Consider the following 27,092-nt stretch of genomic DNA (forward strand, 5'->3'; position numbering starts at 1 on the left):
AGCAGATGGTGGGAATTAGGATATGTAGAACTTGGATATATATGACTCCAATAAAGTTGTGTGCTAATAAAATAAATTTGCAAACTAGCACGGCAACTTCTGTACAGTCCATTAGACTGGAGGTATTAATAAAAAACCTAAACAAGCTGTTACTGTGTTTTAGATTTGCATACAATAGAAATACGAGTCACTTTTCCATGAGGAATATGGCCTTTACCTGATTGGCTCTTTCCAAATCTGTCATCACCGCTTCAATCTCATTGGCCCTGAAAAATGAAAGCGCACATTACTTACGCAGGCAGGAGGGAAATGGTAGCGCAGATTTGTTGCAGTAAAACACAGTGATGCAACATATCGCAATGCAATAAATTGGGTCATGTAAAGAATGGACCAGGTGGAACAGAAGACCTCACATCAACATAAAATGGGTAATCAGCATCTTGCCTCACTTCTGAGCCGCTTGCATGTGTGCACATGCAATTATGAGCAGCTAGATGTGCTCGTGAGGGCATTCATCATGAAAACATCTGGATATGTGTGTGTTGTTGTATTAAGATCAGCCATTTCAGTTGGACTTCCATAACCCCGTCATGCATGTGAACACTTGCACACTCACCCGTATGCACACTGACAAACACACACATACACACTACAGCGCGCACGCAGGGCCATTAAGCCCTCTCGATTTCACAGTAATCCGCTGGACTGTGAGCTGTGTAGCCCAGCAGTGGGTTCACGGCTCAGCCACATGGACAAGCCCAGGTTAAAACAGAGGGATTACACTAATATAGGCCTCAGACTCCTTTTAATGCACACTAATCTGATATAATATTCTCAATTCTGCTAGCGCGCGGCTCAGCCCAGCAAATGGCATGGCTTAGGTGTGTAAACACAACTGCTTTCAATAAAGGTTAACAGTACTTTATGTACCCATTAAACATTCATCTCAAATGAGTGTAGTTATGTCACTCAAAAACAGCTTTCAAACATTGATCCTTCTGTCTGGAAAAATTACAAAAGTCTTCCCATTGCTAACTCTTCTGGTAAATGAACTGTTATGAGACTGGAGAAAAGGGGACAGAAGTGATTGGGAATACAAGTTTCTTGAAAACATTGTGATCCAAATCCAAAGTCAAGGTTATATTAAGGTTTAGCTAGTTAGCATGCCTGTTGCTAAATGTAATTACATTAAAAAGTGTCTCTCTTTACTAATGAAATTTGTTGCCAGTATATTCTCAATAAATAACCTTTTGCATATAACATGTACTTTTAAATGTTTCATTATCTTTCAGATGTTTTCCCACTGCATACTTAACATTTAGATGTGCTAACCGCTAGGCTACAGCTCCAACAAATCCGTGTTTGTTTTGATTTTGTACCACTATCTTAACCAAACTCAAATCATTTTCAAACAATAATGTGTTGTAGCATGTGTGCTAACCGCTAGGCTACAGCTTCAACAAATCTGTTTTTGTTTGATTTTGTACAACAATCTTAACCAAATTCAAAGCATTCACACGTGATAACGTGTTGTAACGTGTGCCAACAGATCAGCTAGGCTACAGCTTCAAAAAAAACTTTTTCTTGTTGTTGTTGTTGATTTTGTAACAACTCTTACCAAACTCAAAGCGTTTTGCACAACATAACGTGTTGTAGCACATGGGCTAACAGTTAAGGTGCAGTATCATTAGCAAACTTTCTGCAATATTTTTTGGGTAAAAAAAGGTCCATCGTCTATTGTCAATAGTCTAGCAATGTACGAAGCGTAGCTCACACAAAAGTCAACTTAAACCCATTACGAAATCTGTGAGAGGAATTCTTGCACCTTACGTGAAATTCCAGATCAAGTGGATTCCTACTGAAATAATTGGTACACAATGGTAAATGTGACAGCACCTTTATGCTAGTACTCCTATTGTAGCTGTTTTTGTTTGATATTTACATTTAATCATTTATATATTTATATTGTTTGCCACAATCATAACCAAACTCAAAGCATTTTTAATTTTGTGATGCAATATTTAACATCTCACACGTTTACACAATCTCAAAATGATCACACACAATATTGTGTTGTAGCATGTGTGCTAACTGCTAGGCTACTACTCAATGTAGCAGTTTCTGTTTGATTTTGTACTATTATCTCTACCAAACTCAAAGCATTTACACTTGAAGCAGCAAAGCTGATGCTTGAAGCCAGATCTGAAACAGACAAAGTGTTCAACCAACACATTATCTTTCATCAAGTGAAACTTGTTATCCCACATACTGAGCTCTTAATTTGATAAAAGCACTTGCATTATTTCTGTCACCCACTGTACTCTCCTCTCGAACGGTTCTCCCATTGACATTTCTGACCATGTGACTGCAAACTGAGAGGAGTCAAGCACAGCTGAAATTAATTCAACAGCCAAGCTTAATTAGAGGCGATTTGGTTTAATGATACAGATGAGCTTAACTCAGCTTTGTGCGCACTTTTAAGCGCGTGACTCCGGCGTCTCATGGATGATGCAGCGTTGGAGTTTCATTGTGGCTGAAAGTGAAGAGCGCTGTGAAAATACTATGTTTCAAATTGTTATTGAAACATAATTATTCACTCAAATTATGATGGCCCTCTAACGTCAATGTGAAACCCTATTCACAACCCATTTTATTTCTGTAATGTGACATTTCTGAGTGAAACAGGATATTTAACAAGAAAAAAAAAGGTAGGACGGGACTTGAGGTTATCCACAGGGAATTAATTGGATTGTGAAAAATGGGTGTTACACAACAGAATGGAGCTAAAAACAATGCCTAAAAAGCTATTAAAATAACCTGTGATTTATTATTTAGAATAATGTGCACAGATGAATTGTTCACAATAAGAACAGGAACATTTACAGAAACTGAATATGGTCAAATATGCTCACTTTGACTTTAAAAATGAAAATATTCAATATAACTGTAGTTAATAATTACAGTAAAATATATATTAAGCTAGTTTTTTTTTCTCTGAGCTTAACCAAACCCAAAGAGTTAAATATAAATCTTTAAATAAATGTTAGATCAGCATAGATTTGGGAATTATGGAATATAATACTCCTTTAAACCTAACGACTGCAGATCAGAGGTTTATTTTATGCATTAACAGTGTCATGATCTCGTCATGGCACAGAATACAAAAAATACAATCCCTCTTAAATACAGTGTAAAGAGGCACTCATTCTTTCTCTCGCTCACACACACACACACACACACACACACACTATTGCGAAGCTACATAACCTAATCTCTACTCATTTTTGCTCTCGTCAGCTCGTGTTCACTCCCTCCTTTATGGGCCCCACTGTAAAAACACATTAAATGATGACCTTAAAGGGGCCATATTCGACACTTTCGCAGTATTTCTTTTCCTTGAATCCACTTGTGTTAGTCAAGGTTTCTTGCACTGAAAACAATCTTAATTTAGTGTTACGCCCTCTCTCTGACCCTTATATTTAAACAGGCTGTTTTCGCTACTGTATCTTCAAGAATTATACATGCAAATTAGACCTGTTGCGATTGGCTGACTTCTGTGTACAATGTAGTTCACAAATCTGCAACTTTGTAAAAAAATTCTAAGTGTTTCAAGTGGACTAAGGAAGTGTATCAGCATTGTACATTAAACTTTTATTTCAAAAGTCCAAAACAAAATAACAGTTTTTCATGATATGTCCCTTTTAAAGATGAAAAGATAAGGGCGAGAACTGCATAAGACATGCGTAACTCCCATCGGAGCTCTGCCTTCAAAAACGGCATGTTCTTCATCACCTCGGACCGGGGGCCAAAGGTTATCTGCGAGATAATTTATTGGGATTATTTCATCTACATATGAACACGCAACGATGTGGGAAAGTCCAAAGACAAAACACTATGAACGTAATCCAGGAACATATAAACATGACTTCTTTTGTTATTCTACGAGCTACCGCTGATGAATAGAGCGTATTAAACACTTACTGCTTTTGATTATTGTGTTTGGTCGTCACAGGCCTGATAAATTATGAGAACCAGCTGCTTTGATTCTGACCTTTTCCATCCAGCATGGCTGTCAGAAAGGGGAGGTTAACTCGGCGCTCGGGCGAAGCTAGCGAGAGAGAGGTCCAGGTTACATGCATCCTCTGGCTGTAATTCAACTCTTTCAGGCGATTCTCTCTCTCTTTCTCTCCCGTCTTGCTCGAACTCACTCTCGCTCGCTCTCTCCCCAGTGTCTTTGTTTCTGCTGCGGCTCAAATCCCCCTGGGCTGGTACGACATTTCACAGATTTAGCCCATTAGATTTCCATTTTGCTCTCTTTCTCCATTTGGCCCCTATCTTATGGAGCCAGTGTGGGCTTTATCCTGCTGGGTTTTTATTTTTTGTCCTCCCATCCTCTCTTAACCTTTTGAAGGCTAGAGTAGTAAGAAAACCCTCGGGGTTTGATTTTTTTTTCTCTCCTCTTGTTGAGTGTCTGACCTCCAGGAGATAAAAAAGCTCGTTCTCAGAAGTGTCATTCCTCACACTAACTCTCAAAACAACAAACATCAACGACCCAATTTTTTCTTGACAGCAATCACACAGGTGTATAATCATCTCCAAAGGAGTTTTCAAGAGTTTTGTTTTGGAGTAAATTAACTACTAATGTTGTTGATTAATCTGTGATTTCATTATATGGAGTTATTCAACCAATAGCTAGATTTGTACATTTTCAGAAGGAAATATGAGGTGTTTTAAAATATCACAACCCCAAATCTCCATATTATTCCGATCCATAGATACTGGTCTACTACCTCTTTCTATGGGATATTATTTTACCACCAGATGAGAATCGCAAAGTTTGGGCTTTCAGAAAAGCAATAGTCCTCTACAAGTTGCTTAATTTGAGGTATCATTTGTGTTTATAGCACAAATGGTACAGGTCTATTTACATATTACCAATGATTAATATTAAAGGAGAACTCCGGTCAATTTTAACATTGAGCTATTTTTTTTTGTAAATTTGGAGTGCTGTCAATACAGAGAACAACGACAAAAATCGGTGTTGCCTACACCATGTTATCCTCTTTTTAAAATTTGCACCCTGTTGACTTCAATGGGGCAAGTACTAAACCTGCTTTTAGCCTCTTAACATCCTTGATGTGTCATTACAAGTGCCCAGCCATGTGAGTGATTCCTTCAGAGTGATCACGGGTGAATCTGACTGCAGTAGATGTGAAAGATATTAATAAAAATGATGTTATTTCAGCCAGCACACATACCTGTATTTACATCCTGTTTTCGGTCGAAGTCCATAGTAATCGATTGTTGAGTTCACGCGCATAGGTTTAGTTACCTATGATCACGCGCGTGAACTGTTAAGAGGCTAAAAGCTGGTTTAAAACTTGCCCCATTGAAGTCAATAGGGTGCAAATTTTAAAAAGAGGATAACACGGTGTAGGCAACACCGATTTTTGTCGTTGTTCTCTGTATTGACAGCACTCCAAATTTACAAAAAAATAAGCTCAATGTTAAAATTGACCGGAGTTCTCCTTTAAGGTTTAATACTAGGTTTGTGGCTCAGAAAACACTTAACCACAAGTAAAGTGTGAAAATGTTGACTATGCATAAGACACATTCCTTAATATAAAAATACTGAGTTACATACAAAAACGCTGCGTATCAAATAGTTAAAATGTCAAGTATAATACACAAACATTTGAATCTTTGAAAAAAAGAAAGAAAAAGGGTGGTTGTCAAGGGTAGTTACCTACTGACCCAAGTAAAAAAAAAAAAAAAAAAAAAAAAAAACTCAAATCTCTATGATATTCTGATCTACAAATATTGTTTTATATATTTTTAGTTTTATCCACCTTCAGATGAAAAACAAGTTTTATTGCTGAAAAAAGTAATAGAACTGCATGATTTGAGGTATAATTTGTATTTCTATTACAAATGGTACTAGTAGAATTACCCAACAGTGTTTAATGCTTAAGGTCTGTGGTTTAGAAAACCCCATAACCATAAGTTTGAGCAATAGTGATAGTCAGATTAGCTTAGCTAATCATGCTAGTTTATACTAGTGTACAGGGCTCTATTTGAAAAAAAGCTGCATTGTTGTACAATACATCTGCACAATACAGTGGAAATATCAGGGAACAATGTAAGAGCTTCTGGTAAGGCGAAATGTCTTGCTTGACACAGATGAAATGTTTTCTTTGCACTCAGCCAGCGAGCGTAGATCTGTGCAGATAAATCAGGTGGGTAGGATGAGGTCCTTTGTGCTCCCCGCAGTAATTCAAAACCTGCCAGACTGATGGGAGTACAGACAAATGGATCAGACAGAGCAAAAATCCACCCTCTGAAATGTCACACAACCAACAGCACAGCAGAGACCCTGTCAAGCAAAACACGCAGGATGCAGAGACGAAAAAGGCTGAGAGGTGCGAACAGGCCTGACGTTGCTCTTCTGCCTGGATTTGAAGGGAATCAAACTGCGCTGTTAATCCGAGTCAGTGCATGTAACATCACAGGATGCACAGACAAAAGGATCTGAAGGTGTGTTCACAGGCGAACACGCACACGCGTGCTTGCGGTCGCGGCGAGCCCGTGGGGACTGTCATGTCACCAGGAGCCGATGAAATTCGTGTGCACAGCTCTTGCATGCCAGAACACTGACTGCACCAGCTCACTGGCCCAGTGCACTTCTCCACGGTTTACATCTCACACACACACATACGCAGAGCCCACATAAACCACAAACAGAAATTCACTCCGTCTCTCTCCATTTCTCTCTCTTTTTAACACATGCACATATCTCCACCTAGGCGCACACTCGCGATCCAACATCCGCACAAACACACACACAATTCCACAGGCCTCACACACGGCTGCTATTTTTGTAAGCTAAAATCTACTGCCCATTTGTCTCGTAAAGGACACACTGCAAAACCCAACCTGCCACTTTCAGCGCAGGAGAAACAACTTTAATTGCATGTTGTTTCTTTCCAATTCAGTCAGGGAAAACCAGAGAGAGTTTAACCACGCTGGGAACAAGCACAACAGGCCACACAGCATGACAAACTCAACCCTGAGCCTTGCGATTGCTAAAACTGCCCGAGGTAATAAACATTACGTATTTTTCCACTTTGTTTACTACAAAAACATGTGTTAACTATGTGTTGAAAGTGTTAACTATGCTTATGATAAATTGCTACATATGAAAATATACATAAACGTTAGATATCTAAATGTTGAGGCACATCTGAATATGTTAAGTCAAATACGAAAAACATTCAGCACAAATACATGAAAATGTTGAATTAATATAAATATATACTAATATGTTATATATTAATGTACAAATATAATTATATAATATAGCTATATAATAACATAATATAATATAACTATATAATATAATAAAAAAACACAATCAGAGTTTTAGTAAAAAATATCCTTGGGTGGCTTGAGGGTGAGTAAATTATGGGACAATTTACATTTTTGGGTGAACTAACCTTTTAAATACTAAACAATTTAGTTAAATGGTTAAATAAAAATAGGTTGAGTTAAATACATAAAAATATACTTAAGACGCTAAGTTTAAAAATGTTAGTTTAAATGAGAAAATACGGAAACAAAGTAAAAACAAACTGAGTTATATATGAATAAGTCTAGCTAAATATGATTGTTGAATTCAATATTAAATCCAAATTAAACACGAGTTAAACACGACAACTACATTACAAATAAAATATTTTAAATACGAAAATATTCAAATTAAATACAAATAAGTGGAGTAAAATGTGAACACAATAAGTAAAAAATTGATATATACGTTAAATATGAACAAGGTACATTGTTTATAATTTTTTCATCTCAGCGTTTGTGTCAACACTGGCGTGTGTTTGCGCGGGCATGCATGGGCTGATGCCCGTGTCTGTGCCAGCTGTAGTTACTGTAACTGGCAGGACGTTAATGAGGAGGTCCTGAGGAGGGATGAGAGGAGAGTCTGGGCTGGAAAAGAAAAAGAACCGGATTAAAATTTCAGCACAACACAGAGCCCTAAGAGAGAGAGAGAGAGAGAAAGAACAAGATAGATGGCTGGGACGACAGACACCTCGCGGGCCTGTGAGAAAGGCGGACATTCCACCGTGAACACGTCTGGGAGGGGAGGGATAGTGGGGGAGGGCGTTGGGGGAGGGGAAAAGAGAGAGAAAAAGGGAGAGAGAGGTCGCATACAAACAGTGAAGCGAATTGAAGCATTCCATTATTACGCTCGACTGAACCCTGCTCCTCTTTTCACCCTGAACCCAAGACACACACACACACACACGCCACCAAATACACACTCTCTTTGCAGCTGATACCATCCTTCCTTCAGAATGAACTAAAAAAGAAAAAGAGGAAGGGGAGGGTGAGACGACAGGAAGGAATATGAGAGACAAAAATAGGAATGATGTTACTGGACTGACTAGTTCAAGAAAAATTGCATGTTAAAAGGGTGAAAACTGGATTAAAAAAGTAGTAACTCTTCTATCCATCAAAAAACATGCCAGGTTGAGATTTCAATGATTAATATTACAGTTTTCTCCGTCCATATTGCCTTGATAACATCAGCAGGAAAAAAAAGTCGCTTTAGAGGCTGAAAAAGTAAAACAGTTTTTACAATAGCATACATTAAATCGTTATTCCATTCTATTTGATTCCACATTCAGTTTAACACGTGCAGTCTTTCAATAAGCGCGACCGCAAACATCTCCACGGTTCATATGGGGGATGATCGATCAACGTTATGGATTTTCTGTCCATACCTGCTGAACACCCAGAGCTAACCGCCCGCATCAAAGGCAGAACAACTGCCCGCCGAGGGATTTCCTTTCTCATTCGCTTATTACTGGAGCACTGTGGAGCATGACACATTCTTATGTTTATTTAACTACGCGATACGATACACACAAACGTCTCTAAACCCTTCCCGTTGAGATCCACCTACTGTCACTGTAGATGAACTGAGCTAACGGAGCATGTAAAACCCTGAGGCCAGGAAAGGGCTCTTAGATGGGGGCGGGATTCCTTTATCCCCTACCAAAGACACATGCACAGAATCACGTAACCTCATTAAGTCAGCAATCACAACAACAAGATAACGATGAATCCTTGGATCCAGGCTTAGGCAAAATTGGATGTATAAAGCACAAATCTCTCTCTCTATATATATATACCAGCACTTACTAGTAGCAAAATACCTAAAATGTTTAGTCCTTTGATGAAATTTCATATGTAGCTTTATATTTGGTTTAAATGGTTAAAAAGGGTCATTTCAAATCTGTTTGCCAACATAAATACAGTAAGTCAGTAATCTACAGGGTGGGCCATTTATATGGATACACCGTAATAACATGGGAATGGTTGGTGATATTAAAGTCCTGTTTGTGGCACATTAGTATATGTGAGGGGGCAAACTCCTCAAGATGGGTGGTGACCATGACATTTTCGACGAACAAAGCAATATTTAACTATTTATTCTATATAAAATGGCACAAAAAAGTTCAATAACTGAACAACACCTATATATAACAAAACAAAATGCAATAAAAATTATATATATAATAATAATAATAAATAATAATAACATAAATATATAAATATATAAATATATATATATATATATATATATATACTTATGGATCAGAAATGAATACAACAAACCACGTCACAACGAGGACTTTATCGTATCGATTGCTTGGTTTCTTCATTGGGTTCAAAATCTGTCTCAACAAAATTTGACATCAAATATTTAAATGTCTTCTGATATACTGTCACATCATGGAAACAGCTGGTTAGGACACGGTGTAGCACTATATTTGCTATTTGCGTAAAAAAGACATGATATCTTTTATATTTACCCTCTCATTCACAATTAATTGTGATATCAACAATGTGTAGTTTTAGATCAACAGCAAAATCATTTCCAATATATTGTGAATGATCAGTCTTAGTTCAGAAACCAAAAGAAAGCACCAAAGCAAAAGCTAATAAATGAAAGCTGGAGCATCAGGATGAGAAGCAGGTAAGAAATCTAATGGAGTGGAAACGTTTTACCTGCCAGTCTCTGAAAGAGTCCCCGGGAGAGACCAGGCGGATTGGAAACAGGCCAATGTTACTGAACGCCACAATGCATTTTCTTGTTTGCATGTACACAGTCACATTCAAACGTTTGTGCACAAGCATGAGAGTGAGATTTATTGTTAGTTTTGCATCTGCAATGCTTGTGGAAATCAGAAGCATATCTTTTCCTCAAATGAACCTTCCCGTGACCTTCCGGTTTGGCGGCAGCTCACCATGGTGGGTTTCTGAGCTAAAAAAGGTGTCTTTTTTTACTTCAAAGTTGCAGTGCTGGGGGTCTGGCATGGCAGGGTTTGGTTTGATCACAGGTAGTGTAATTACGCCACTCCCAGCGCATCGAGCAGTGCCGAAACAGCCCGCAGCGAGTGTACTCTGCAACAGGATGCATTCCTCTGTGACAGCGAGACAAGGAAATTGCCACCTAACCCCGACCACATGACAGGGAGAGCAAGCGGAGGAACGCACACATCCAGACGCACACAAACACACACGCATGACCCAGATCAAGGCGAACAGACACAATGTGCAAACAAAAGGCGCATTTGAGCAAGTATGCACACACTGATTCACCGCCTACAAAATGTCAGTCGATGGTACGAATCCCGTCATTATTGGATACTCAGAGAATCACTCAGAGCATCCGTGCGAGTTATGAGGATTGTGTCATCCATTATTCAGTCTCGTGTAGCCGTGAAGGCAGCATGGGCGGGATGTGAGGAGGACTATTGAATATCAAAACTTGTCCATGAATGAAGGTGTGATTTCACCACACTGTGTTTTCCCCCATAATCAAACCTGTCTGCAGTAGGATTATAAGCTGTTTTGGTGTGGATCAAAGGTGTGTGTGTGTTTGTCTGTGTCTGTATGGACACGCAAATGTGAGTAAATGTGTGTGCAAAGGTGAGACAAAGATGTAGCACGCCTAGCAGACAGTCGAGGAAATACAGAGGGGGAAATACGAGCCATTTCAGCGCTAATCCAAACTGTCTCCTGCAAACGTCCCGTCAGAATTAAAAAATGGTTACTCACTTTGCTGTGGATTCTTCATCGTATTTTGTCTTCAGTTCGTGGAGTTCTGCCTGAGTTGCTTCAAGTGCTGTGCAACAAGTGAAACAAATGTCAGGAAAACAGGCTTAAAATTTAAAGTACATGTATGTAATTGCAAAAACGCATAACTTGACGGTGAATGCATTAGCAAACCTGTTTGTAAGGACTGCGTTTTCATGTCCAAGTCTTCTGTCCTGCTGTCCTGGCTCTGCTGTGGCTGACTGCATAGAGACATACAGGGAACAATTAAAACAATTTCCAAACATATATTAATGTAAAGACAGCAGTCACTTTAACGCTGCGGTACAATACAAACGTTTTTAACATTTAAAGGGTTAGTTCACCCAAAAATGAAGATTCTGTCAGTAATTACTCACCCTCATGTTGTTCCAACCCCGTAAGACTTTGGTTCATCTTCGGAACACAAGTTAAGATATTTTTGATGAAATCTGAGAGCTGGCTCACTCCTTCATAGGCTACTAGGTAATTGCATTTGCCAGCCCAGAAAAGTTAGTAAAGACATCGTTAAAATAGTCCAAGTGACTACAGTGGCTCAACCTTAAGTTTATCAAGTGATGAGAATACTTTTTGTGCGCAAAAAAAATAACAAATTTATTCAACAAACTCTCCTCTCTTCCCTGCCACTTTGTTGGGCTATTCAAAAAGCACAATCACATGATCACATGTATGCGTTATGGTGCTTACGTGAATCGCGTAGCAGACTGGCATGGAGGAGAATAGATTGTTGAATTAAATCATTATTTTTGTTTGTTTTTGGGACCAAAAAGTACTCTCATTGCTTCATAACATTAAGGTTGAACCACTGGAGTCCAATGGACTATTTTAACGATGTCTTTACTGCCTTTCTGGAGCTTGACTGTTGTAATTACGCTGTAGCCTGTGGATGATTCAGATAGCTCTCGGATTTCATAAAAAATATCTTAATTTGTGTTCCGAAGATGAACGAAGCTCTTACGGGTTTGGAACGAAATGAGGGTGATTACTTATTGACAGAATTTTTATTTTTGGGTGAACTAACCCTTTAATGACTTAATATTTCCGATGCAGACGTATAGCTATATTTTCAAAGTGAGCTACCTATCCAGATTAATGTTATTTTGGCATCATTAAGATACTATTCAAGTTTTTATTAATATTTTGAATTAGTTCAAAATATTAGTTTTTATATTTTTCTTTTTTATTTAAATTTTAGTTAAAGTTTTAATCTGGTCATTTTTATTACTTTTTTTTTTTTTTTACATTTCAGTTTTAGTTATACATCTAGTTATGAGAAATGTTGCCTTGGCACCCAGCTGAGGTTGAAAAAAGTTTTTTTTTTTTTTTTTTACAGTATGTTTTTTTTAACAATTAACATTTATTTTAAGACGGTTTTATTATATCATGGCGGAAAATGTTGCCTTGAATACAGAATTTAGTTAGAAAGGCACCTATGATTCACAAAAATTGTATCTAAATTTAGTGTTGAACCTATGATGCCTAAAATAGCTGAAAATGTTGTTTTTGTAGCTCTGCATTCATAATCTTGTTATGATTTCTTTGCTGATTCAGTTTTTCAGCAAATCATTTCAACGCACATATGATGCTCAAAATTGCTGTCTAAGCAGGCAGCTCACTTGGTTACTTGGTTTTGAAACACAGCCTATGAATTCATAACATAATAATTATAATTAATGTAGTATTGGATTTGTGCAATGGTCAGGCTAACCTCTCCTGGTCTGCATAGTTGTTAGGAAGGTTTTCCCCTCTGCTTTCCCTCTGTTCTTTTCCTGATCGGTCCTGGTTTTGATCGAGAGCTTCCTCAGTGTTCTTGTCCTGTAGAGAACGCTCATACTGCTCCAGCTTCTCTTTAAGTGCTTTAATAGTGACTTCTGTAAGAGAGAAAGAGAGGGCATTATAAAGACAGATAGTGGAGGCCTATGGATGTGTTTGGTTTAGTTTGTCAACATTGTGGGGGCCAAATGTCCCCCAAGGACAGTAAAACCTGAAATCAGCCAAGAGGAAAACTGCCTAATAAACATATTAAATAATATCTTTAAGGAACAGTTCACCCAAAATGAAAAATATTGAAACTTTTTCTTTAATGGAAGACAAAAGGAGCAATGAAGACTGTGACAATTACAATGAATGGGGACTGAAGCTTCAAAAGGACACAAAAGCACCATAAAACTATAAAAGTATCATAAAAGTAGTTCATACGACTATAATCCAAGTCTTCTGAAGCCGTTTGACAGCTTTGTGTGAAAACAAACCGAAATTTAAGTAATTTCTCACTGAAAATCAGACTCAATGATCCAGTCTGAACAGTTTTCAAGGTACTGTAACAGCCCACTGGAGGGAAGATTATCAATGAATAATGTCTCATATTTCAGTCTGTTTCTCAACCAAAGCTACAGTAATAGACTTTAGAAGACTGTAAATCCACCACGAATCATATGAACCACTCTTATCATACTTTTATGGTGCCTCTGCATCATTTTTGAAGCCTGGAAGCTCAAAACCCAATTCATTGTAATTGCATTGAAAAGAGTGACCAGCACATTCTTTGAAATTGCTTGCTTTGCGTTCAACAGAAGAAGGACAGACATACAAGATTGAAATGGCATGAGGATAAAATAAAGTAAATAATGACCATTTTTATTTTAGGGTGAAATGTTCATTTAAAGAAAATGTTAAACTGTTTCCGAGAGGCTTGTATTAGGTGTAGGGTAAGAGGATAGAAAATTTCATTAGCTCAGTATATATAAAAAAAAAAACAGAAGTCAAGGGAAAGTCCCCACCATGATAGAAAATTGTGTGTGTTTGCATGCCTACACACACACACACAAACACACACACACACACACACACAAAAATATCCCTGATAGAGAGCTTTTTCCTCCTCTCTCCGTCTCCTGTACAGCCATCTGCGGTGATTTAAACTCTAGCACTTCAGCGCTGACACATAATCAATGAGCAGCAGTCCCACAAGAGCCCTTTTAGACCCTTAAATGCTAAACTGGACTTTAAACACTGGGAGACTGGAGGATCACTGACCTGAGAAAGATCAGTGTGTAGAATACACACGCGTGTACACGTATACGTGTGTCTGCGTGAGAGAGGTCGCGCGTGGTGGTTCCTACGGCCGGTGCAGGACAAATAAAATACTGCAGTTATTGGACTGCATCGATTAGGGGAATTCCACAGACCGTGAGGGAGTGATCTTTCCCCGTTGTTTACGTTAAAAAAAGAAAAACCAGGAAACATGTCTGGCTGAAACAGCAGAGGGACAGAAATAGAGCTCAGATGACTACAGCTCATTCGAACAAAAATAGGGCCCCGTCTATGTGGGTACACTTATTCGGCCTGCCAACTTGACTAGATACAGAAAAACCCTGTTTTACAGAATGAGAATGCTTACAAAGAGCATTTAACTTCCACGTCGGGACAATTTTGAGTGGAACAATATTACAGGAAGTAATGTAGTGATTTAATAAAACTTGATGTTATCCATAAGGATTGGATTGGGAAAAGTAGGCTATGAACAAATGTGACCCTGGATCACAAAACCAGTCACATGTCGCACAGGTATATTTGTGGCAATAGCCAACAATACATTGCATGGGTCAAAATTATCGATTTTTCTTTTATGCCAAAAATCATTAGGATATTAAGTAAAGATCATGTTCCATGAAGATATTTAGTAAATTTCCTACTGTAAATATATAAAACATCTATTTTTGTGAGTGAATGCAGCACAATCGCGAACATAAATAAACAACTTTAAAGCACCCTCAGATGCCAGATTTTCAAATAGTTGTATCTCGACCAAATATTGTCCTATCCTAACAAACCATACATCAATGGAAAGCTTATTTATTCAGCTTTCATATGATGTATACATCTCAATTTCCAAAAATGTACCCATGTGACTGGTTTTGTGGTCCAGGGTCACAAATGGTTAATAAATATGTGTGTGTGTGTGTGTGCGTGCGTGCGTGTGTGTGTGTGTGTGTGTGTGTGTGCATACGCGTATGAAAATATACAGTAATATAAAAAATATAAAAAAATAAAAGTTTTATTTATTTTTCCCCGTCCACCCGATATCTAATATATATGAGTTTTTTTTTTTTTTTTGGGCCATGGTTACATCATACGAGTTACATTTGGTAACCTTTCTTGGTCCCACTTTAGTTTAGGGTCCAACTCTCACTATTAACTAACTACAAACTACAACTTTTGCCTCAATAAACTCCTAATTATTGCTTATTTGTAGTTGTTAAGTTAAGGTATTGGGTAGGATCAAGGGTAGAATGTAGAATATGGCCATGTTGAATAAAGCATTAATATGTGCTTAAAACAACATTAAAACAGCCAATATCCTAATAATATGGATGCTAATAAGCATCTAGTTAATAGTGAGAATTAGACCCTAAACTAAAGTGTTACTCATTTCTTTTATATGCGGAGAAATTTCTACATATTGAGAATTATTTATTTATTTATTTTTTGGCCATAATTTCAAGCAGAACTGAAAACTGGGCTGGTTACCTTGGTTTTTAACCTCTGCAATTTCACGTTCGTACTCTTGTAGTGTATCTTTGAGCCTCTGGTTTTCTGTCTCTAGGTCGTGCATCTTCCGACCAGTCACCTGGAGTTGCTGAGTTGCCTCCAAAGCCGAAACAGGATCTGAAACACATCCACACACACTACAGTTCAGAATATGGTGTGCACCGCGTTCAGAGCAGGTCAAAGGTTTGATTCAGTCAGTGAGAGCTGTGTATAGAGATCAGTGTTGGTTTGTCTATGCGCAGTGTGCAGCTTCATTAAATACCTAAAAGTGTTTTTGCATTTTTGCGGATTGCCAACCACAGCTAAAAATGTTAACTAGAAAAACAAACCAAGCCAAAACACGCCAATAAATCCACACTGCGCTCCAGCGCCTCGGTTTAAATTCTGCTCTGTTAAATAACAATAACAAAAAAGCACCAAAAAGACACATGGTATTATCACTGATTTTGGACAGAGACCATTCAAGTACCGTGTACCGTGTTTTCTGGACACGTACCACGGTAATTCTAATTTGCTGCTGGAACATGACACTAACAACAGTGATTAAAAACAAAGATGCACTAAAACACAATATTTACTCGATGTTCACAAAAAACAACTTAACCTGATTTTTTTTAAATTGAGAAAACATATTAATCATATTTTAAATCAATTATATTTGTCCCTTAAATGTTAAAACTGAAAAACAATGAATAATCTAAAATCAGTGGAACCACCACAGTAAACTAAGAGCCCTTGCATTCTCAGTCAAATAAAACAAAATAAAAATGTTATTAAAAAAAATAGAAGTAATAAAAAATTGTATCTTGTATTTAAAATACCAACAATTTTTTTTTAATTTCTAATAAAATAATTCTAAAGAAGAAAACAATTAGGCTGACAAATTAGTCCTTTCGATCAAATCCCGATAACCATCATAGTTTCATAATTGATGTCAGAAAAAGCGACCAAAATACACCACCAGCTGCTGGAATTTCAGATTAGCAGGTTGTAAAAGAAGTTATAGTAATTCATATTTGGCAGGGTGTTAATTTGTTGCTTTCATAAATGGAAGGCGATGTTAAGTGAAAGCGGGGTCGAGCGCAGCGGTGGTGTGGGACCGGGGCCAGCCTCTCCGCACTGAAGGACTAAGACATTCTGACACACACACACACACGCTTTTTCATCACTGTCTGTCCCCCTCAAATGCTAATTGCTATATGACTAATTATGGCCCTGTTCCCGTTGATTTTCCTTAATGAGACAGCCAAGTTAATTATGTAATCAAACTATTTTATTAGCCCCTGCGGAACCAGAGAGAGTGTGAGAGAGAGCGAGTGTGAGAGTAAAATCGGAGAACGAAAAGCTGACAGACATGAGTCTAAAATAAAAAATGTCATTCCTGTACAAGTTCTACGTGAAGCTACAGACGAGATTGTGGTTTTCGGCACACATCCCTCGCCCTCGCCCTCGCCCTCGTTCTCATCTGAAGGTACAGGAAACGCTGATGGGGTGTGTTATGTGTGATGTGCATGTGTGGTGTGTGAGAGTGTGTCATATCTAAAAACTGCAAGAGGAAGTCTGAATGATATGCTGTCATGGTGTGTTCCCTTTTGTAGCCGTGGCAACTGCCATTTCAGTTCAACTCAGCTTGATGGGCGACCACGCGTGTCACTCAATTCTGAACGTGACTGTCATGTGACCGAAATGACCAGCCAATTCAAATCTGATTTACACAAGCACATCAATTTGGATGCGTGTCATTTGCTGTACGACAGAACACCACAAGCACAATCCGTTCAGTTAGGTTGCAGTCTAAAGCTAAACTGAAGTACTGTGTTGGACGGCCTCACCAAAAGAACCTAAAAGGACAAGTGGGAATGTTTAGAAGTTTTAAAATTTACTTTAGTAGAGGTATAGCATCTATGACACACATTCAATCCCTAAAAGCAAAAACCAACATTAAAAAAACAATAAAATGACCCTAAACCGACAACTGATTAATTGCACAAGTGAATCCCCAAAATAATTGTTACAGTGTGAACAGAATACAGGAGTCACTCCTGAATTTTTCAGGAAATTCGTTTGTCACTCTTATACTAAAAATTCAAACTCAGTGTGAACGCAAATAAAATAAATAAAATATATAATGTATTTTATTAATATACTAGTATTTCTTAATATTTTTAATTAGATTTTATTTTATATTTTCATTCTAAGTTTAGTTTAGGTTTTAGCAATTTTCTTATGTGCTTTTGGCATTTTTATTATTATTTATTTTATTTTATTTTTCAAAATTTCTATTTAGCTTTCAATTTCTATTTTCATTTAAAATATATTTACTTTATTTAAATTAATGAGAACGATTTTAATAGTTTTAGTTAAAAGCAACAACAAGACACATAAAAAAATTGAAATAAGTTTGAAGTAAAATTCTAAATTAATTCATAAAAATGTAGGGGGGAATTGTTTTTGTTGGCTAGTCAAACTATTTGCAGGGCAAAACTTGCCTGACTGAGCAAAGTAAAAAAAAAAGAAAATCTTACATTTACATTACATTTACATTTATTCATTTAGCAGACGCTTTTATCCAAAGCGACTTACAAATGAGAACAATAGAAGCAGTTAAACTAACAGTAGGACAACAATATGCAAGTGCTAAGACCCTTCTCAGTTTAATCTAACACAGTACATGTTAATTATTATTATTTTATTTTTTTTAATGATAGAATAGAATAGAAGAGAAAGTGTTAGTATTAGGTAACATCCACAATTGTTCATTATTAAAACATTAAAATCTTTAAATCTTTACGGTTGAGTTTGGTCTCTGTTATTATATATATATATATACACTGTATATATATATGTATATATATATATATATATATATATATATATATATATATATATATATATATGTATATATATATATATATATATATATATATATATGTATATATATATATATATATATATATATATATATGTATATATATATATATATATATATGTATATATATATATATATATATATATATATATATATATATATATATATATATGTATGAACAATTATGGATGTTACCTAATAAATAAATAAGAAATAGACGCAAATTAGCTTTAAATAATGAACCAAATATATATATATATATCAGTCTTGTGAAGTAAGCTAAATGTTGCATACATAAAGGTACCTGAAACACTTCCGAACATTCCCGTTAACACACACCACAATGCTCACACACATGCAGGCCTACACAGTGTACCGGTGTAACTATCACAAGATAATTTGTCAAGCTGTGATCACATTCGCAGACAAATAGACAGGACTGGACAAGCTCCAGATTTCACAGATAGAAACAGACATTCCCAGACTAGACCTCCCACTCCAACATCCTGCAACACACACACACACACATACAGTATACTCTCAAAAACACATTATACACACATATAAAGGTAGTCAAATACACATGCACACACTTCCAAACACACAGACATGCCGTTGAGTTGGCCCGGGATCTCCAGACCACAGCATTGTGGTAATTTAGGGATGTACTAAGTAGTTGTGCAGGCAGACAGTCCAACCTGCTCCAACAGGCCCAGGCGGCACTGTCTGTCTGTCTGCCTCCCTGTCACTCAACAGATGTGGGCGGGGCTAAACAGCTAGATGTGTGTGTGTGTGTGTGTGTGTGTGTGTGTGTGTGTGTGTGTGTGTGTGTGTGTGTGTGTGTGTGTGTGTGTGTTTGTGTGTATGTCTGTGTGTGTAACTGTTAGGGTGTCTGAAGGTTTCCCAAACTAATCCTCAAGTTCAGTTCAACCAGAAGCCGGATTTTTCGATACACTCAACGGTCGCACTTTTACCTAAGCGGGGTTTGATACATTATCCACACTCTCCCTTGGTGAACTTTTTTTCAGTCTAGAGCAAAACTCTATTGAGCAGCCGAGCTAAAGACACTTCGAGATGTCACATGAACCTTTGCGGCACCATTAACTTATTAAAGATCAGCGCAACAGAACATTACCATATAAAAACTGAGGATCAGGGGGCCATTATCTCACCGTTAGAAAGCCAATTCAGAAGATTAAAAGGTGTTTGTGGGGCAATGAATGCGGATTTTATTAGAATCCAAGTTTCTCCGTGTGACTGGGGTTCGGAACGGAGCAGGTCTCTAAAGCCGTAGAAGTCATTAAGACGGCCCGCGCGCGCATGTGTGTTTTAGACACTAGAGACGGAGGTCTCATAAATATGACTGATGTGTTTACAGTATTCTCGCCTCAGTGAAACACTACAGCAGTGTGTGAGAATACATTTGTGTGTGTGTGTGTGTCTGTGTGAGAGCAGCCAGCACAGAGCGAGCTGAGACATACCTGGGACATCGATTAATCTCTTGTACACGCTGAGGAAAGCAGCCTCTGATTCTTTACTTCTTTTACTCAAGGCGTCGATCTGAAACAATGAGGGAAAAAAAAAAACAATAACTGAATCGGGTAGCGCTTGGAACTGCAGGCTTGGTAATTGCATTAGCAACCAGGTTGAAATTTGCATACATTAGCAGCAATGACGAGTCCATTAAAGATGGCCATATGGAAAACAGCCTAGAAAAAGAGATTTTGAACTCACATGCGCACATTACGTGCATCACTTACCATCTATTCGACCTAAATAAAATGGCTAAGTGTACATAAACCGTGACCCTTTTCATTCACACACGGTAAATCATTCATTTTTTGACACATGCGATATTTTTCCAAGTGCTGGGTCGAGGCATTTTGGGGGCAAGCTTCAGGTGTATACACTCGGGCCGTTTCTGGTTCGCTTTATATAGAAGGTAATTATCAGGTATAAATCCAAATCCCTGTGAGCATGAGATGACAGAAACAGGTAATGAGGGACTCTGATAATGAGAAGAACTTTTGGCCTTAATATAGAGCGCAGCAGACACGTACGTATGGGCAAATTACATACTGTATCTGGGTTACGGCTCCCACTGCAAGAAGAGGCCTTCATCATTTCCTGAAGATAGATGATTTTCAGAATGGTGGCCACAGTCACTGAGGTACCACCCCCAACACAATCTAATTGTCAATTTGCCCAAGGATGCATGATCACGGTCATAACAGATGTCAACAGAAGGCAATGCAGATTTAACAAACATATTTGTAATAATTTTACAAACATATTTCTACTTAATCTTCACTGATAATGCGCAAATCAGCATTGTGAAAAATTATTTTACTTTTGTTAAACTCCCCCTTACTACTAATAATAATAATAAATAAATAAATCCTGAAGTTAATTATTGGAAAAAATAATAATAATTTAATAAAAAATAATATATATTAACATTTTAAAATAATATTTTAATTTAAAATTCAATTATAAATTACAGTAGAGTGATAAAGTGCATTATAAGAAATATTTATTGGTACATCTTTAGTACCGGTATACTGGATACTAATCCAGATACATATTTACAGGCACTATCACAGCATGAGAATATCAATGTCAATAGCTATAGAATTAAAAAGGAATCATTGCACTAAGCAGTAAGCCTCTGTCTTCTAGGGTCTCGCTGGCACAGGTGACCTTATTGACCCTTCAGTGGCGATGTATGACAGCTGGAACAAACAGTGCAAAAACCCAGTGCCATAACACACAACAGGGAAAGAGAGCGAGAGCGGTAAGGTAGTAATATAGGCTCTTCAGTTTATACAGCTCTAATAAAGACACTGATCTCTCTTAATCTGAATACACACACAGCTGTGGTGACTCTGGCCAGATTATAATACATCATCCAACTGCCTTCTGTTGTGGTTTGACCAAAAATACCCTGTTGATACCATCTTGTCAACATAAACGTTATTTTGCAATTGATTTCTATATATTTGATGTTAACAAGTTGATTGAATTTCCATTGAACTCCCTACTTTTCGGTACTGAATAAAACAAGTTTATAAAAATTTCTCTCGCCAACATTTGCTGCAATCTTGGGTTTATTTTGGAGCTTGTCGCAATGCATACTGGGACTGCTTTCTTCACAACGCATACAATGCTTGACTATATAAATGACGTATCTTAGAAGGCAACATAATTAGGTTGCCAACCTTTTTGGACAGCTTTTGAGTTGGAACCAATACTGCATCTTGCTAGCGTCTTTCCACCAAATGCGACATTTCTCAAGTTGCTAAGAACTACATTTATCAGTGTCTTAAAAATGTGACAACCAAAGGCAGGAGAAACATCTTGGATCGACACAGTGATTGTCTTCAGTAGGGTGTGGTGAACCGCTTATAGAAATTACAAAATGCCATGGCAGCACTTTCCCACCGTGCAACTCTGATGATGACAGCGTACGGATGACAGCCTGCTGTAGAACCAGCATGCAGCCAGGCCCAACTGGGCCAAATCTAGCAAACTGGGTCAAACCTGACAGGAAACAAGGACCCAAATCAGTACGGCCTGTATACAGTAATTTAGGAGCTGCTAAAAACTGAACCAAATCTTCACCTAGCTTAACCCGAGTTCTACATTCCAACAGCTGGAGCAAAGTCCTGGAAAATTCCAGAACACAGAGCTGGGTTTTTCAGTATTCCAGAACTCAAAAGCGGTTTCTTAAGATTCTAGAACTCAGTGATTGGTGATGAAACAAAAAATAAAAATCATCTTTGATTTAATTAAAATGGATGAGGTGTTTTAAAAAAAACTTAAAACCTTCACTAGTTCACATTATCAGACACTACTAATAGTAATAATACTAAAAGTCTGAAACTAGAATACTAAGAATTTTTTTACTAAACTAAACTAAATATAATAGACAAATTAAAAATAACCAAGCTTGAATCCTGACTCAGAATTTGAAATAGTTCTTCAAATTCATGGTTCTTTTTACATTATGTCACAATGGTCATGTAAGAGTGTTCATAAAATTCAGAAGAATTCCAAATTGTCATTAAAAGTTTGACTAAGACGCAAGCAGTTTTTACAAGACAGGAACTTGTAATTATGGTAATTTTGCTATGACGTGGACGCAGCATCAGATCCTCCAAGGTTCTGCAAGTCTTTCTGAACCTCACCAAAACGGCAGTACCCCACACCCAAAAACAATCTGGTCTGAATCAACAGTATTGCTTTTATCCATTAAGAAAACGTTGAACTCCTGTGCTGTTTACATGTTCACAAGTGTTGTGTGTTTGGTCTTCCAGCAGCGGAACATCAAATAAAAGCTGTAAATCTGCAGCCCTGAGACGGCTGGCCTTGATGGATGGAACAGGGCAGTTGCCACTGTAAATATCCAACATGTAACAGACTTTTCACTCCTATGGGAAAGAAATTAAACATTTTCAGATGTTTCTTGCCGGAAAACATCTGGATCGGCCCAGGCAGGGCCAAGTTCTGCAGCCCTCTTGCAGATGGAGCAATTAAACTTGTCTCTGTTTCTCTCTCTCTTACTCGGCACGGGTCCACGTCTACCCCTGAAATCCAGCAGGAACCAATGTCAATTTTTAAACTCTCAGAGCTCTGAACCAGACATGAGGTTAAGAGACTGTAAGGCTGCCTAGAAGCAGGCAGAAGTGGCATGCGTGACTTTGCGGATACCGTCGCAGCTCAGCGTAGATTATCAGCTCTTCTCTTACTCTGCTACCAGCTAAATCTGACGGCCAGGGCATCTGGCATCATCATGCTGCAGGACTTAAACACAAAGTCATGCAAACAGCCTCAGACATTATACCCATCAAATAAACGCCTACAAATGGGGAAGACCTGGATTAGTTGACACGCAAAAGATGTTAACAAAAGTCAAAAGTTTTTTAGGGAAAGTTTATTCAGAAAGGATGCAATAAACTGACCAATAGTGACAGTAAAGACATTTATAATGTTACAAAAAATAAACGCAGTTCTTTTGAACTTTCTATTCATCATAGAATCTTGCAATAAAATGCATCGCGGTTTCCACAAAAATATTAAGCAGCACAACAGTTTTCAAAATTGATAATATGAAATGTTTTTTGATCACCAAATCAGCATATTGGAAGTGACACTGACTGAACATTCATCAAACTTAGCTTTGTCAACACAGGAATTTACATTGTAAAATGTATTAAAACAGAAAACAGTCTTTTAAATTGTTATAATATTTCACAGTATTACTGTTTTTACAGTATTTTTGATCAAATAAACGCAGCCTTGGTGAGCATTAGAGACCTCTTTAAAAACATTCAAATAAAAAAACTTACTGACCCCAAACTTTGAATGGTAGTTTATACCTTTACGCTTTTTTTTAGCCTTTTAAGGTGTGTCTCTATACAGAAATAACCTACCCTGAGAAACATTCACTGGAGTAAAAAGTATGACAAGTATGACACACACACACACACACACACACATATGTACACACACATGCATGCACACACATACACAAACACAGTCAGTTCCGCCCCTTTGAACCACACAACATACAGTCTATCTGGTGGCATCAAAAGCATGCCAGTTTAAACGGCGTTATTCCCTTACGGTCCAGCCGGAACAGGGGTTGAGATGGGTGGGGGAAACGGTTATAAATAGCTCTTGTTTCTGTGAGGGAGCACAGACTTGGCACTGCTGATAGCGGAGGGAGAAAACTCCATCAGTTCTACTGACCTGCATCGACCTCAAAACAGAAGACCAGCCTTCAAACATATTTGACCCAAGTTTCTCTTAGTTCTGTTTTTGTTTCATTTATTAGAGTGTGGCAGGAAATTATTTGTAAGAGAACGGAATGGTGCACATTGCAGACTTGAACCTGTGTCACCAAGGCCTGAGCACATGCACTAACCACTGCACCATAGATCTAACTCTGACTTACTTATTACAAGCTTTTTACAAGGATTTGAACCTACATCCATATGAGCACCAAGGCTAAAAGTGTCGAAAGAAAATGCATCCAAAAGGAGGTGGCTAGCTAACTACCTACATTTGCAACCTACACACATACACTTACTTTGTTTGCATGCATATATAGACAATTCAGATTCATCCACCACTGGACCCGAACTCATTTATCTGAGCTGCCACTAACCTCCTCTCTCCTCAGCACTTAGCAATGTTCAGCATCTGCAGACTCCGGCCCACTAAAATTAGTGCACAATTACGTCAAATCAATACTGACTTCCAAATTTGTAGAACTTCCATGGCTCTCGGTAAACGGCTGCCAGAGTGATTAGCTGTCTTCACAGAGATATTTACTCGCGGGTCAACTTACTCTCTCCCTCTCTCCGTCGTGCACTCTTTCTTTCAGAATGTTGAATTTTCCACTTAGTAATGACAATTATTTATTATCAAAATGAAGCTTGAGATAAGAAGCTAAATGGGGGCTTTTTTCTTGCGCTTAAAAAAGGCACAATAACATTGAACTGAACATACACTCTAGGAGTCCAAACTATTTGAGCAGTTTTCACATAGCATACTGAATCGCCAATTAAATCTGAATTAAGGACCACTAAAATACAGTGTGAATGTGTGTTAAAACAGTGAATGTAATGTCAAACATACAATAAAATAATTTAAATAAAATAATTGTAATTGCAACGACAAAAAAAAATGAACAGAAAAAAAAAAATGAAAAAAAAAAATTTGGTGCAAAACTTGCTATACTACTTAAAAAGTTAACAATAACTGTTAAAGTTAAGTTTTCTTTGGACGTGACTTATCTTGTCTAGGGTACCAAGTGAGACAGGACCACAAAAGAGTAAAAGTCAATCAAAAAAAAAAAAAAAAAACTAAGCAAAGCAAATAAAAATTTAATAAAACAAAATAAAAAATAAAAATGACCACTAGCTATACCACTCAAAATGTGCTCTCCTTTGGTCATGTCTTATCTCGCCTAGGGCACCAAGTGAACAAGGATCACCTCAAGTACCCTCTCAAAAAAAGAATAAATAATTAAAATTTGAGGCTGGAAGCTATTATACAGCAAGTCTTCTCGAACATCTGTAACTTATGGCTTGTGGCTATAAATGAGCAAAAACAAAAAATTCTTTACAATTATTAGAGGGGACCCCCCCCCTCCCCCAAGTCTATAATTTACACAATTTACACGTGTGTGTGCAACCCCAAACAGGGCCCCAGCCGCGTGCTATGTACAGCTCCCTATTGTACTCTCATTTCCTGACAGGAAAAGAGGAGGCTCTCGCTCTCTAGAATGAAAAAAATGACATGTGGTAAGGACTCTGCGCTGACCCAAGAGATCTGCGTCGGTCTGACTCAAACGTGCTATTTTAACAAACCCACCGTTACAGGAAAACGGAAGATAGAAATTAAACAGAAAAAATCATTCACCCATTGCAAACGGCTGTATTCATTGGTCTGTCTGCCATTATGAATTATATATGTGCTCTATCTTTTTTTTTTTTTTAAATTGGTGCTGTAAAATTGAAGTCTCTTTGTCTATTTTAAGATTTAATGGACGGTCAGACTGACAAGACAAAACACAAGCGAACCCATCCCTCCCGCCAATTATCGTCAAATAGCTGACGCCTGAAAAAAATGCCCCAAAAAATGCCCATTTCTGGTCGGAGCAGTCAAGCCGTTTTTGTCGAGGTCAGGCACTGTCAATAAGGAAATATTTCTCGATGAAAAATAATAGGCGGTTTAAAACGGTTTCGCTGTTATAGTGGTGGGATAGGGATTTAAATTTAACCAAGCAGAGATTTGAAGTGGGGCGACTACCTCAGTTAATGACAGGCTAGTCCTCGAGAACACAGCTCCGAAACCACAATGAGCTATAATGGAGCAGTTAGCCAGAGGTACTGACTCATGAGAGGAGAACAGGGAGCCACTACTCACAGCCCTCACTTCATCAAAGTTACATACGGCCGTGTCTCACTGCGCTTCGAGCTCCTCGACAGCCTCTTAATGCAAGGTGCTGCTGAAGGCCGTCAAACGCTGCATTACATATACAGAAATATAATTTAACGGATAGTGGAAGTGCTTTTGAGGTCAAAGGAAAGGAAAATTGACACATACTTCTCACTTTCCTTCTCTTTTATTATTTTTGGACTGTTTTGCCACTTCGTTAGACAGAATAGCGAAAAAGGAGCAGAAAATTATTGAGGGAAATTGGAACGTCAAAGTCACCCTTTTTCCAACATAACAGTGCCAGTGATGGTTTTTTTTTTTTTTTGGGGGGGGGGGGGGGGAATGGATGGAAAAAAACACAGCCTGGAAAAACAGGCAAAAAAAATCTGGTCTGGAATTGACAAAGTCAGTAACTGATTAAAGAGGTATAAAATTCTTTTAAATCAGTCCAGCAGTGCTACAAAAAGTACAATCACATTTTTGGACATGGTCATTTATTTTTGGACACACACTATTTTAATATTGCACACAAAAAAAATGTTTTTGATAAAAATAA

The 27,092-nt window shown here is 37.7% G+C and overlaps 1 protein-coding gene across 7 annotated transcripts in view; it reads right to left on the reverse strand.

Moving 5' to 3' along the window:
* Positions 1 to 27,092, reverse strand: part of cux1a (cut-like homeobox 1a) — a 126,333-nt gene that overhangs the window by 37,203 nt on the left and 62,038 nt on the right. For all 7 annotated transcript variants that reach the window (XM_081353540.1, XM_081353541.1, XM_081353537.1 and 4 more), the window contains exons 4-9: positions 20,071 to 20,149; positions 15,700 to 15,837; positions 12,878 to 13,040; positions 11,305 to 11,372; positions 11,134 to 11,200; positions 218 to 266 (exon numbers count right to left, since the gene is read on the reverse strand). In XM_081353540.1, coding sequence (XP_081209666.1) covers positions 218 to 266; positions 11,134 to 11,200; positions 11,305 to 11,372; positions 12,878 to 13,040; positions 15,700 to 15,837; positions 20,071 to 20,149 — 564 coding nt within the window. The remainder of the gene's footprint in view (positions 1 to 217; positions 267 to 11,133; positions 11,201 to 11,304; positions 11,373 to 12,877; positions 13,041 to 15,699; positions 15,838 to 20,070; positions 20,150 to 27,092) is intronic.

The sequence above is a fragment of the Scardinius erythrophthalmus genome, assembly GCF_964197995.2.
Source record: "Scardinius erythrophthalmus genome assembly, chromosome: 23".
Lineage (NCBI taxonomy): Eukaryota > Metazoa > Chordata > Actinopteri > Cypriniformes > Leuciscidae > Scardinius > Scardinius erythrophthalmus.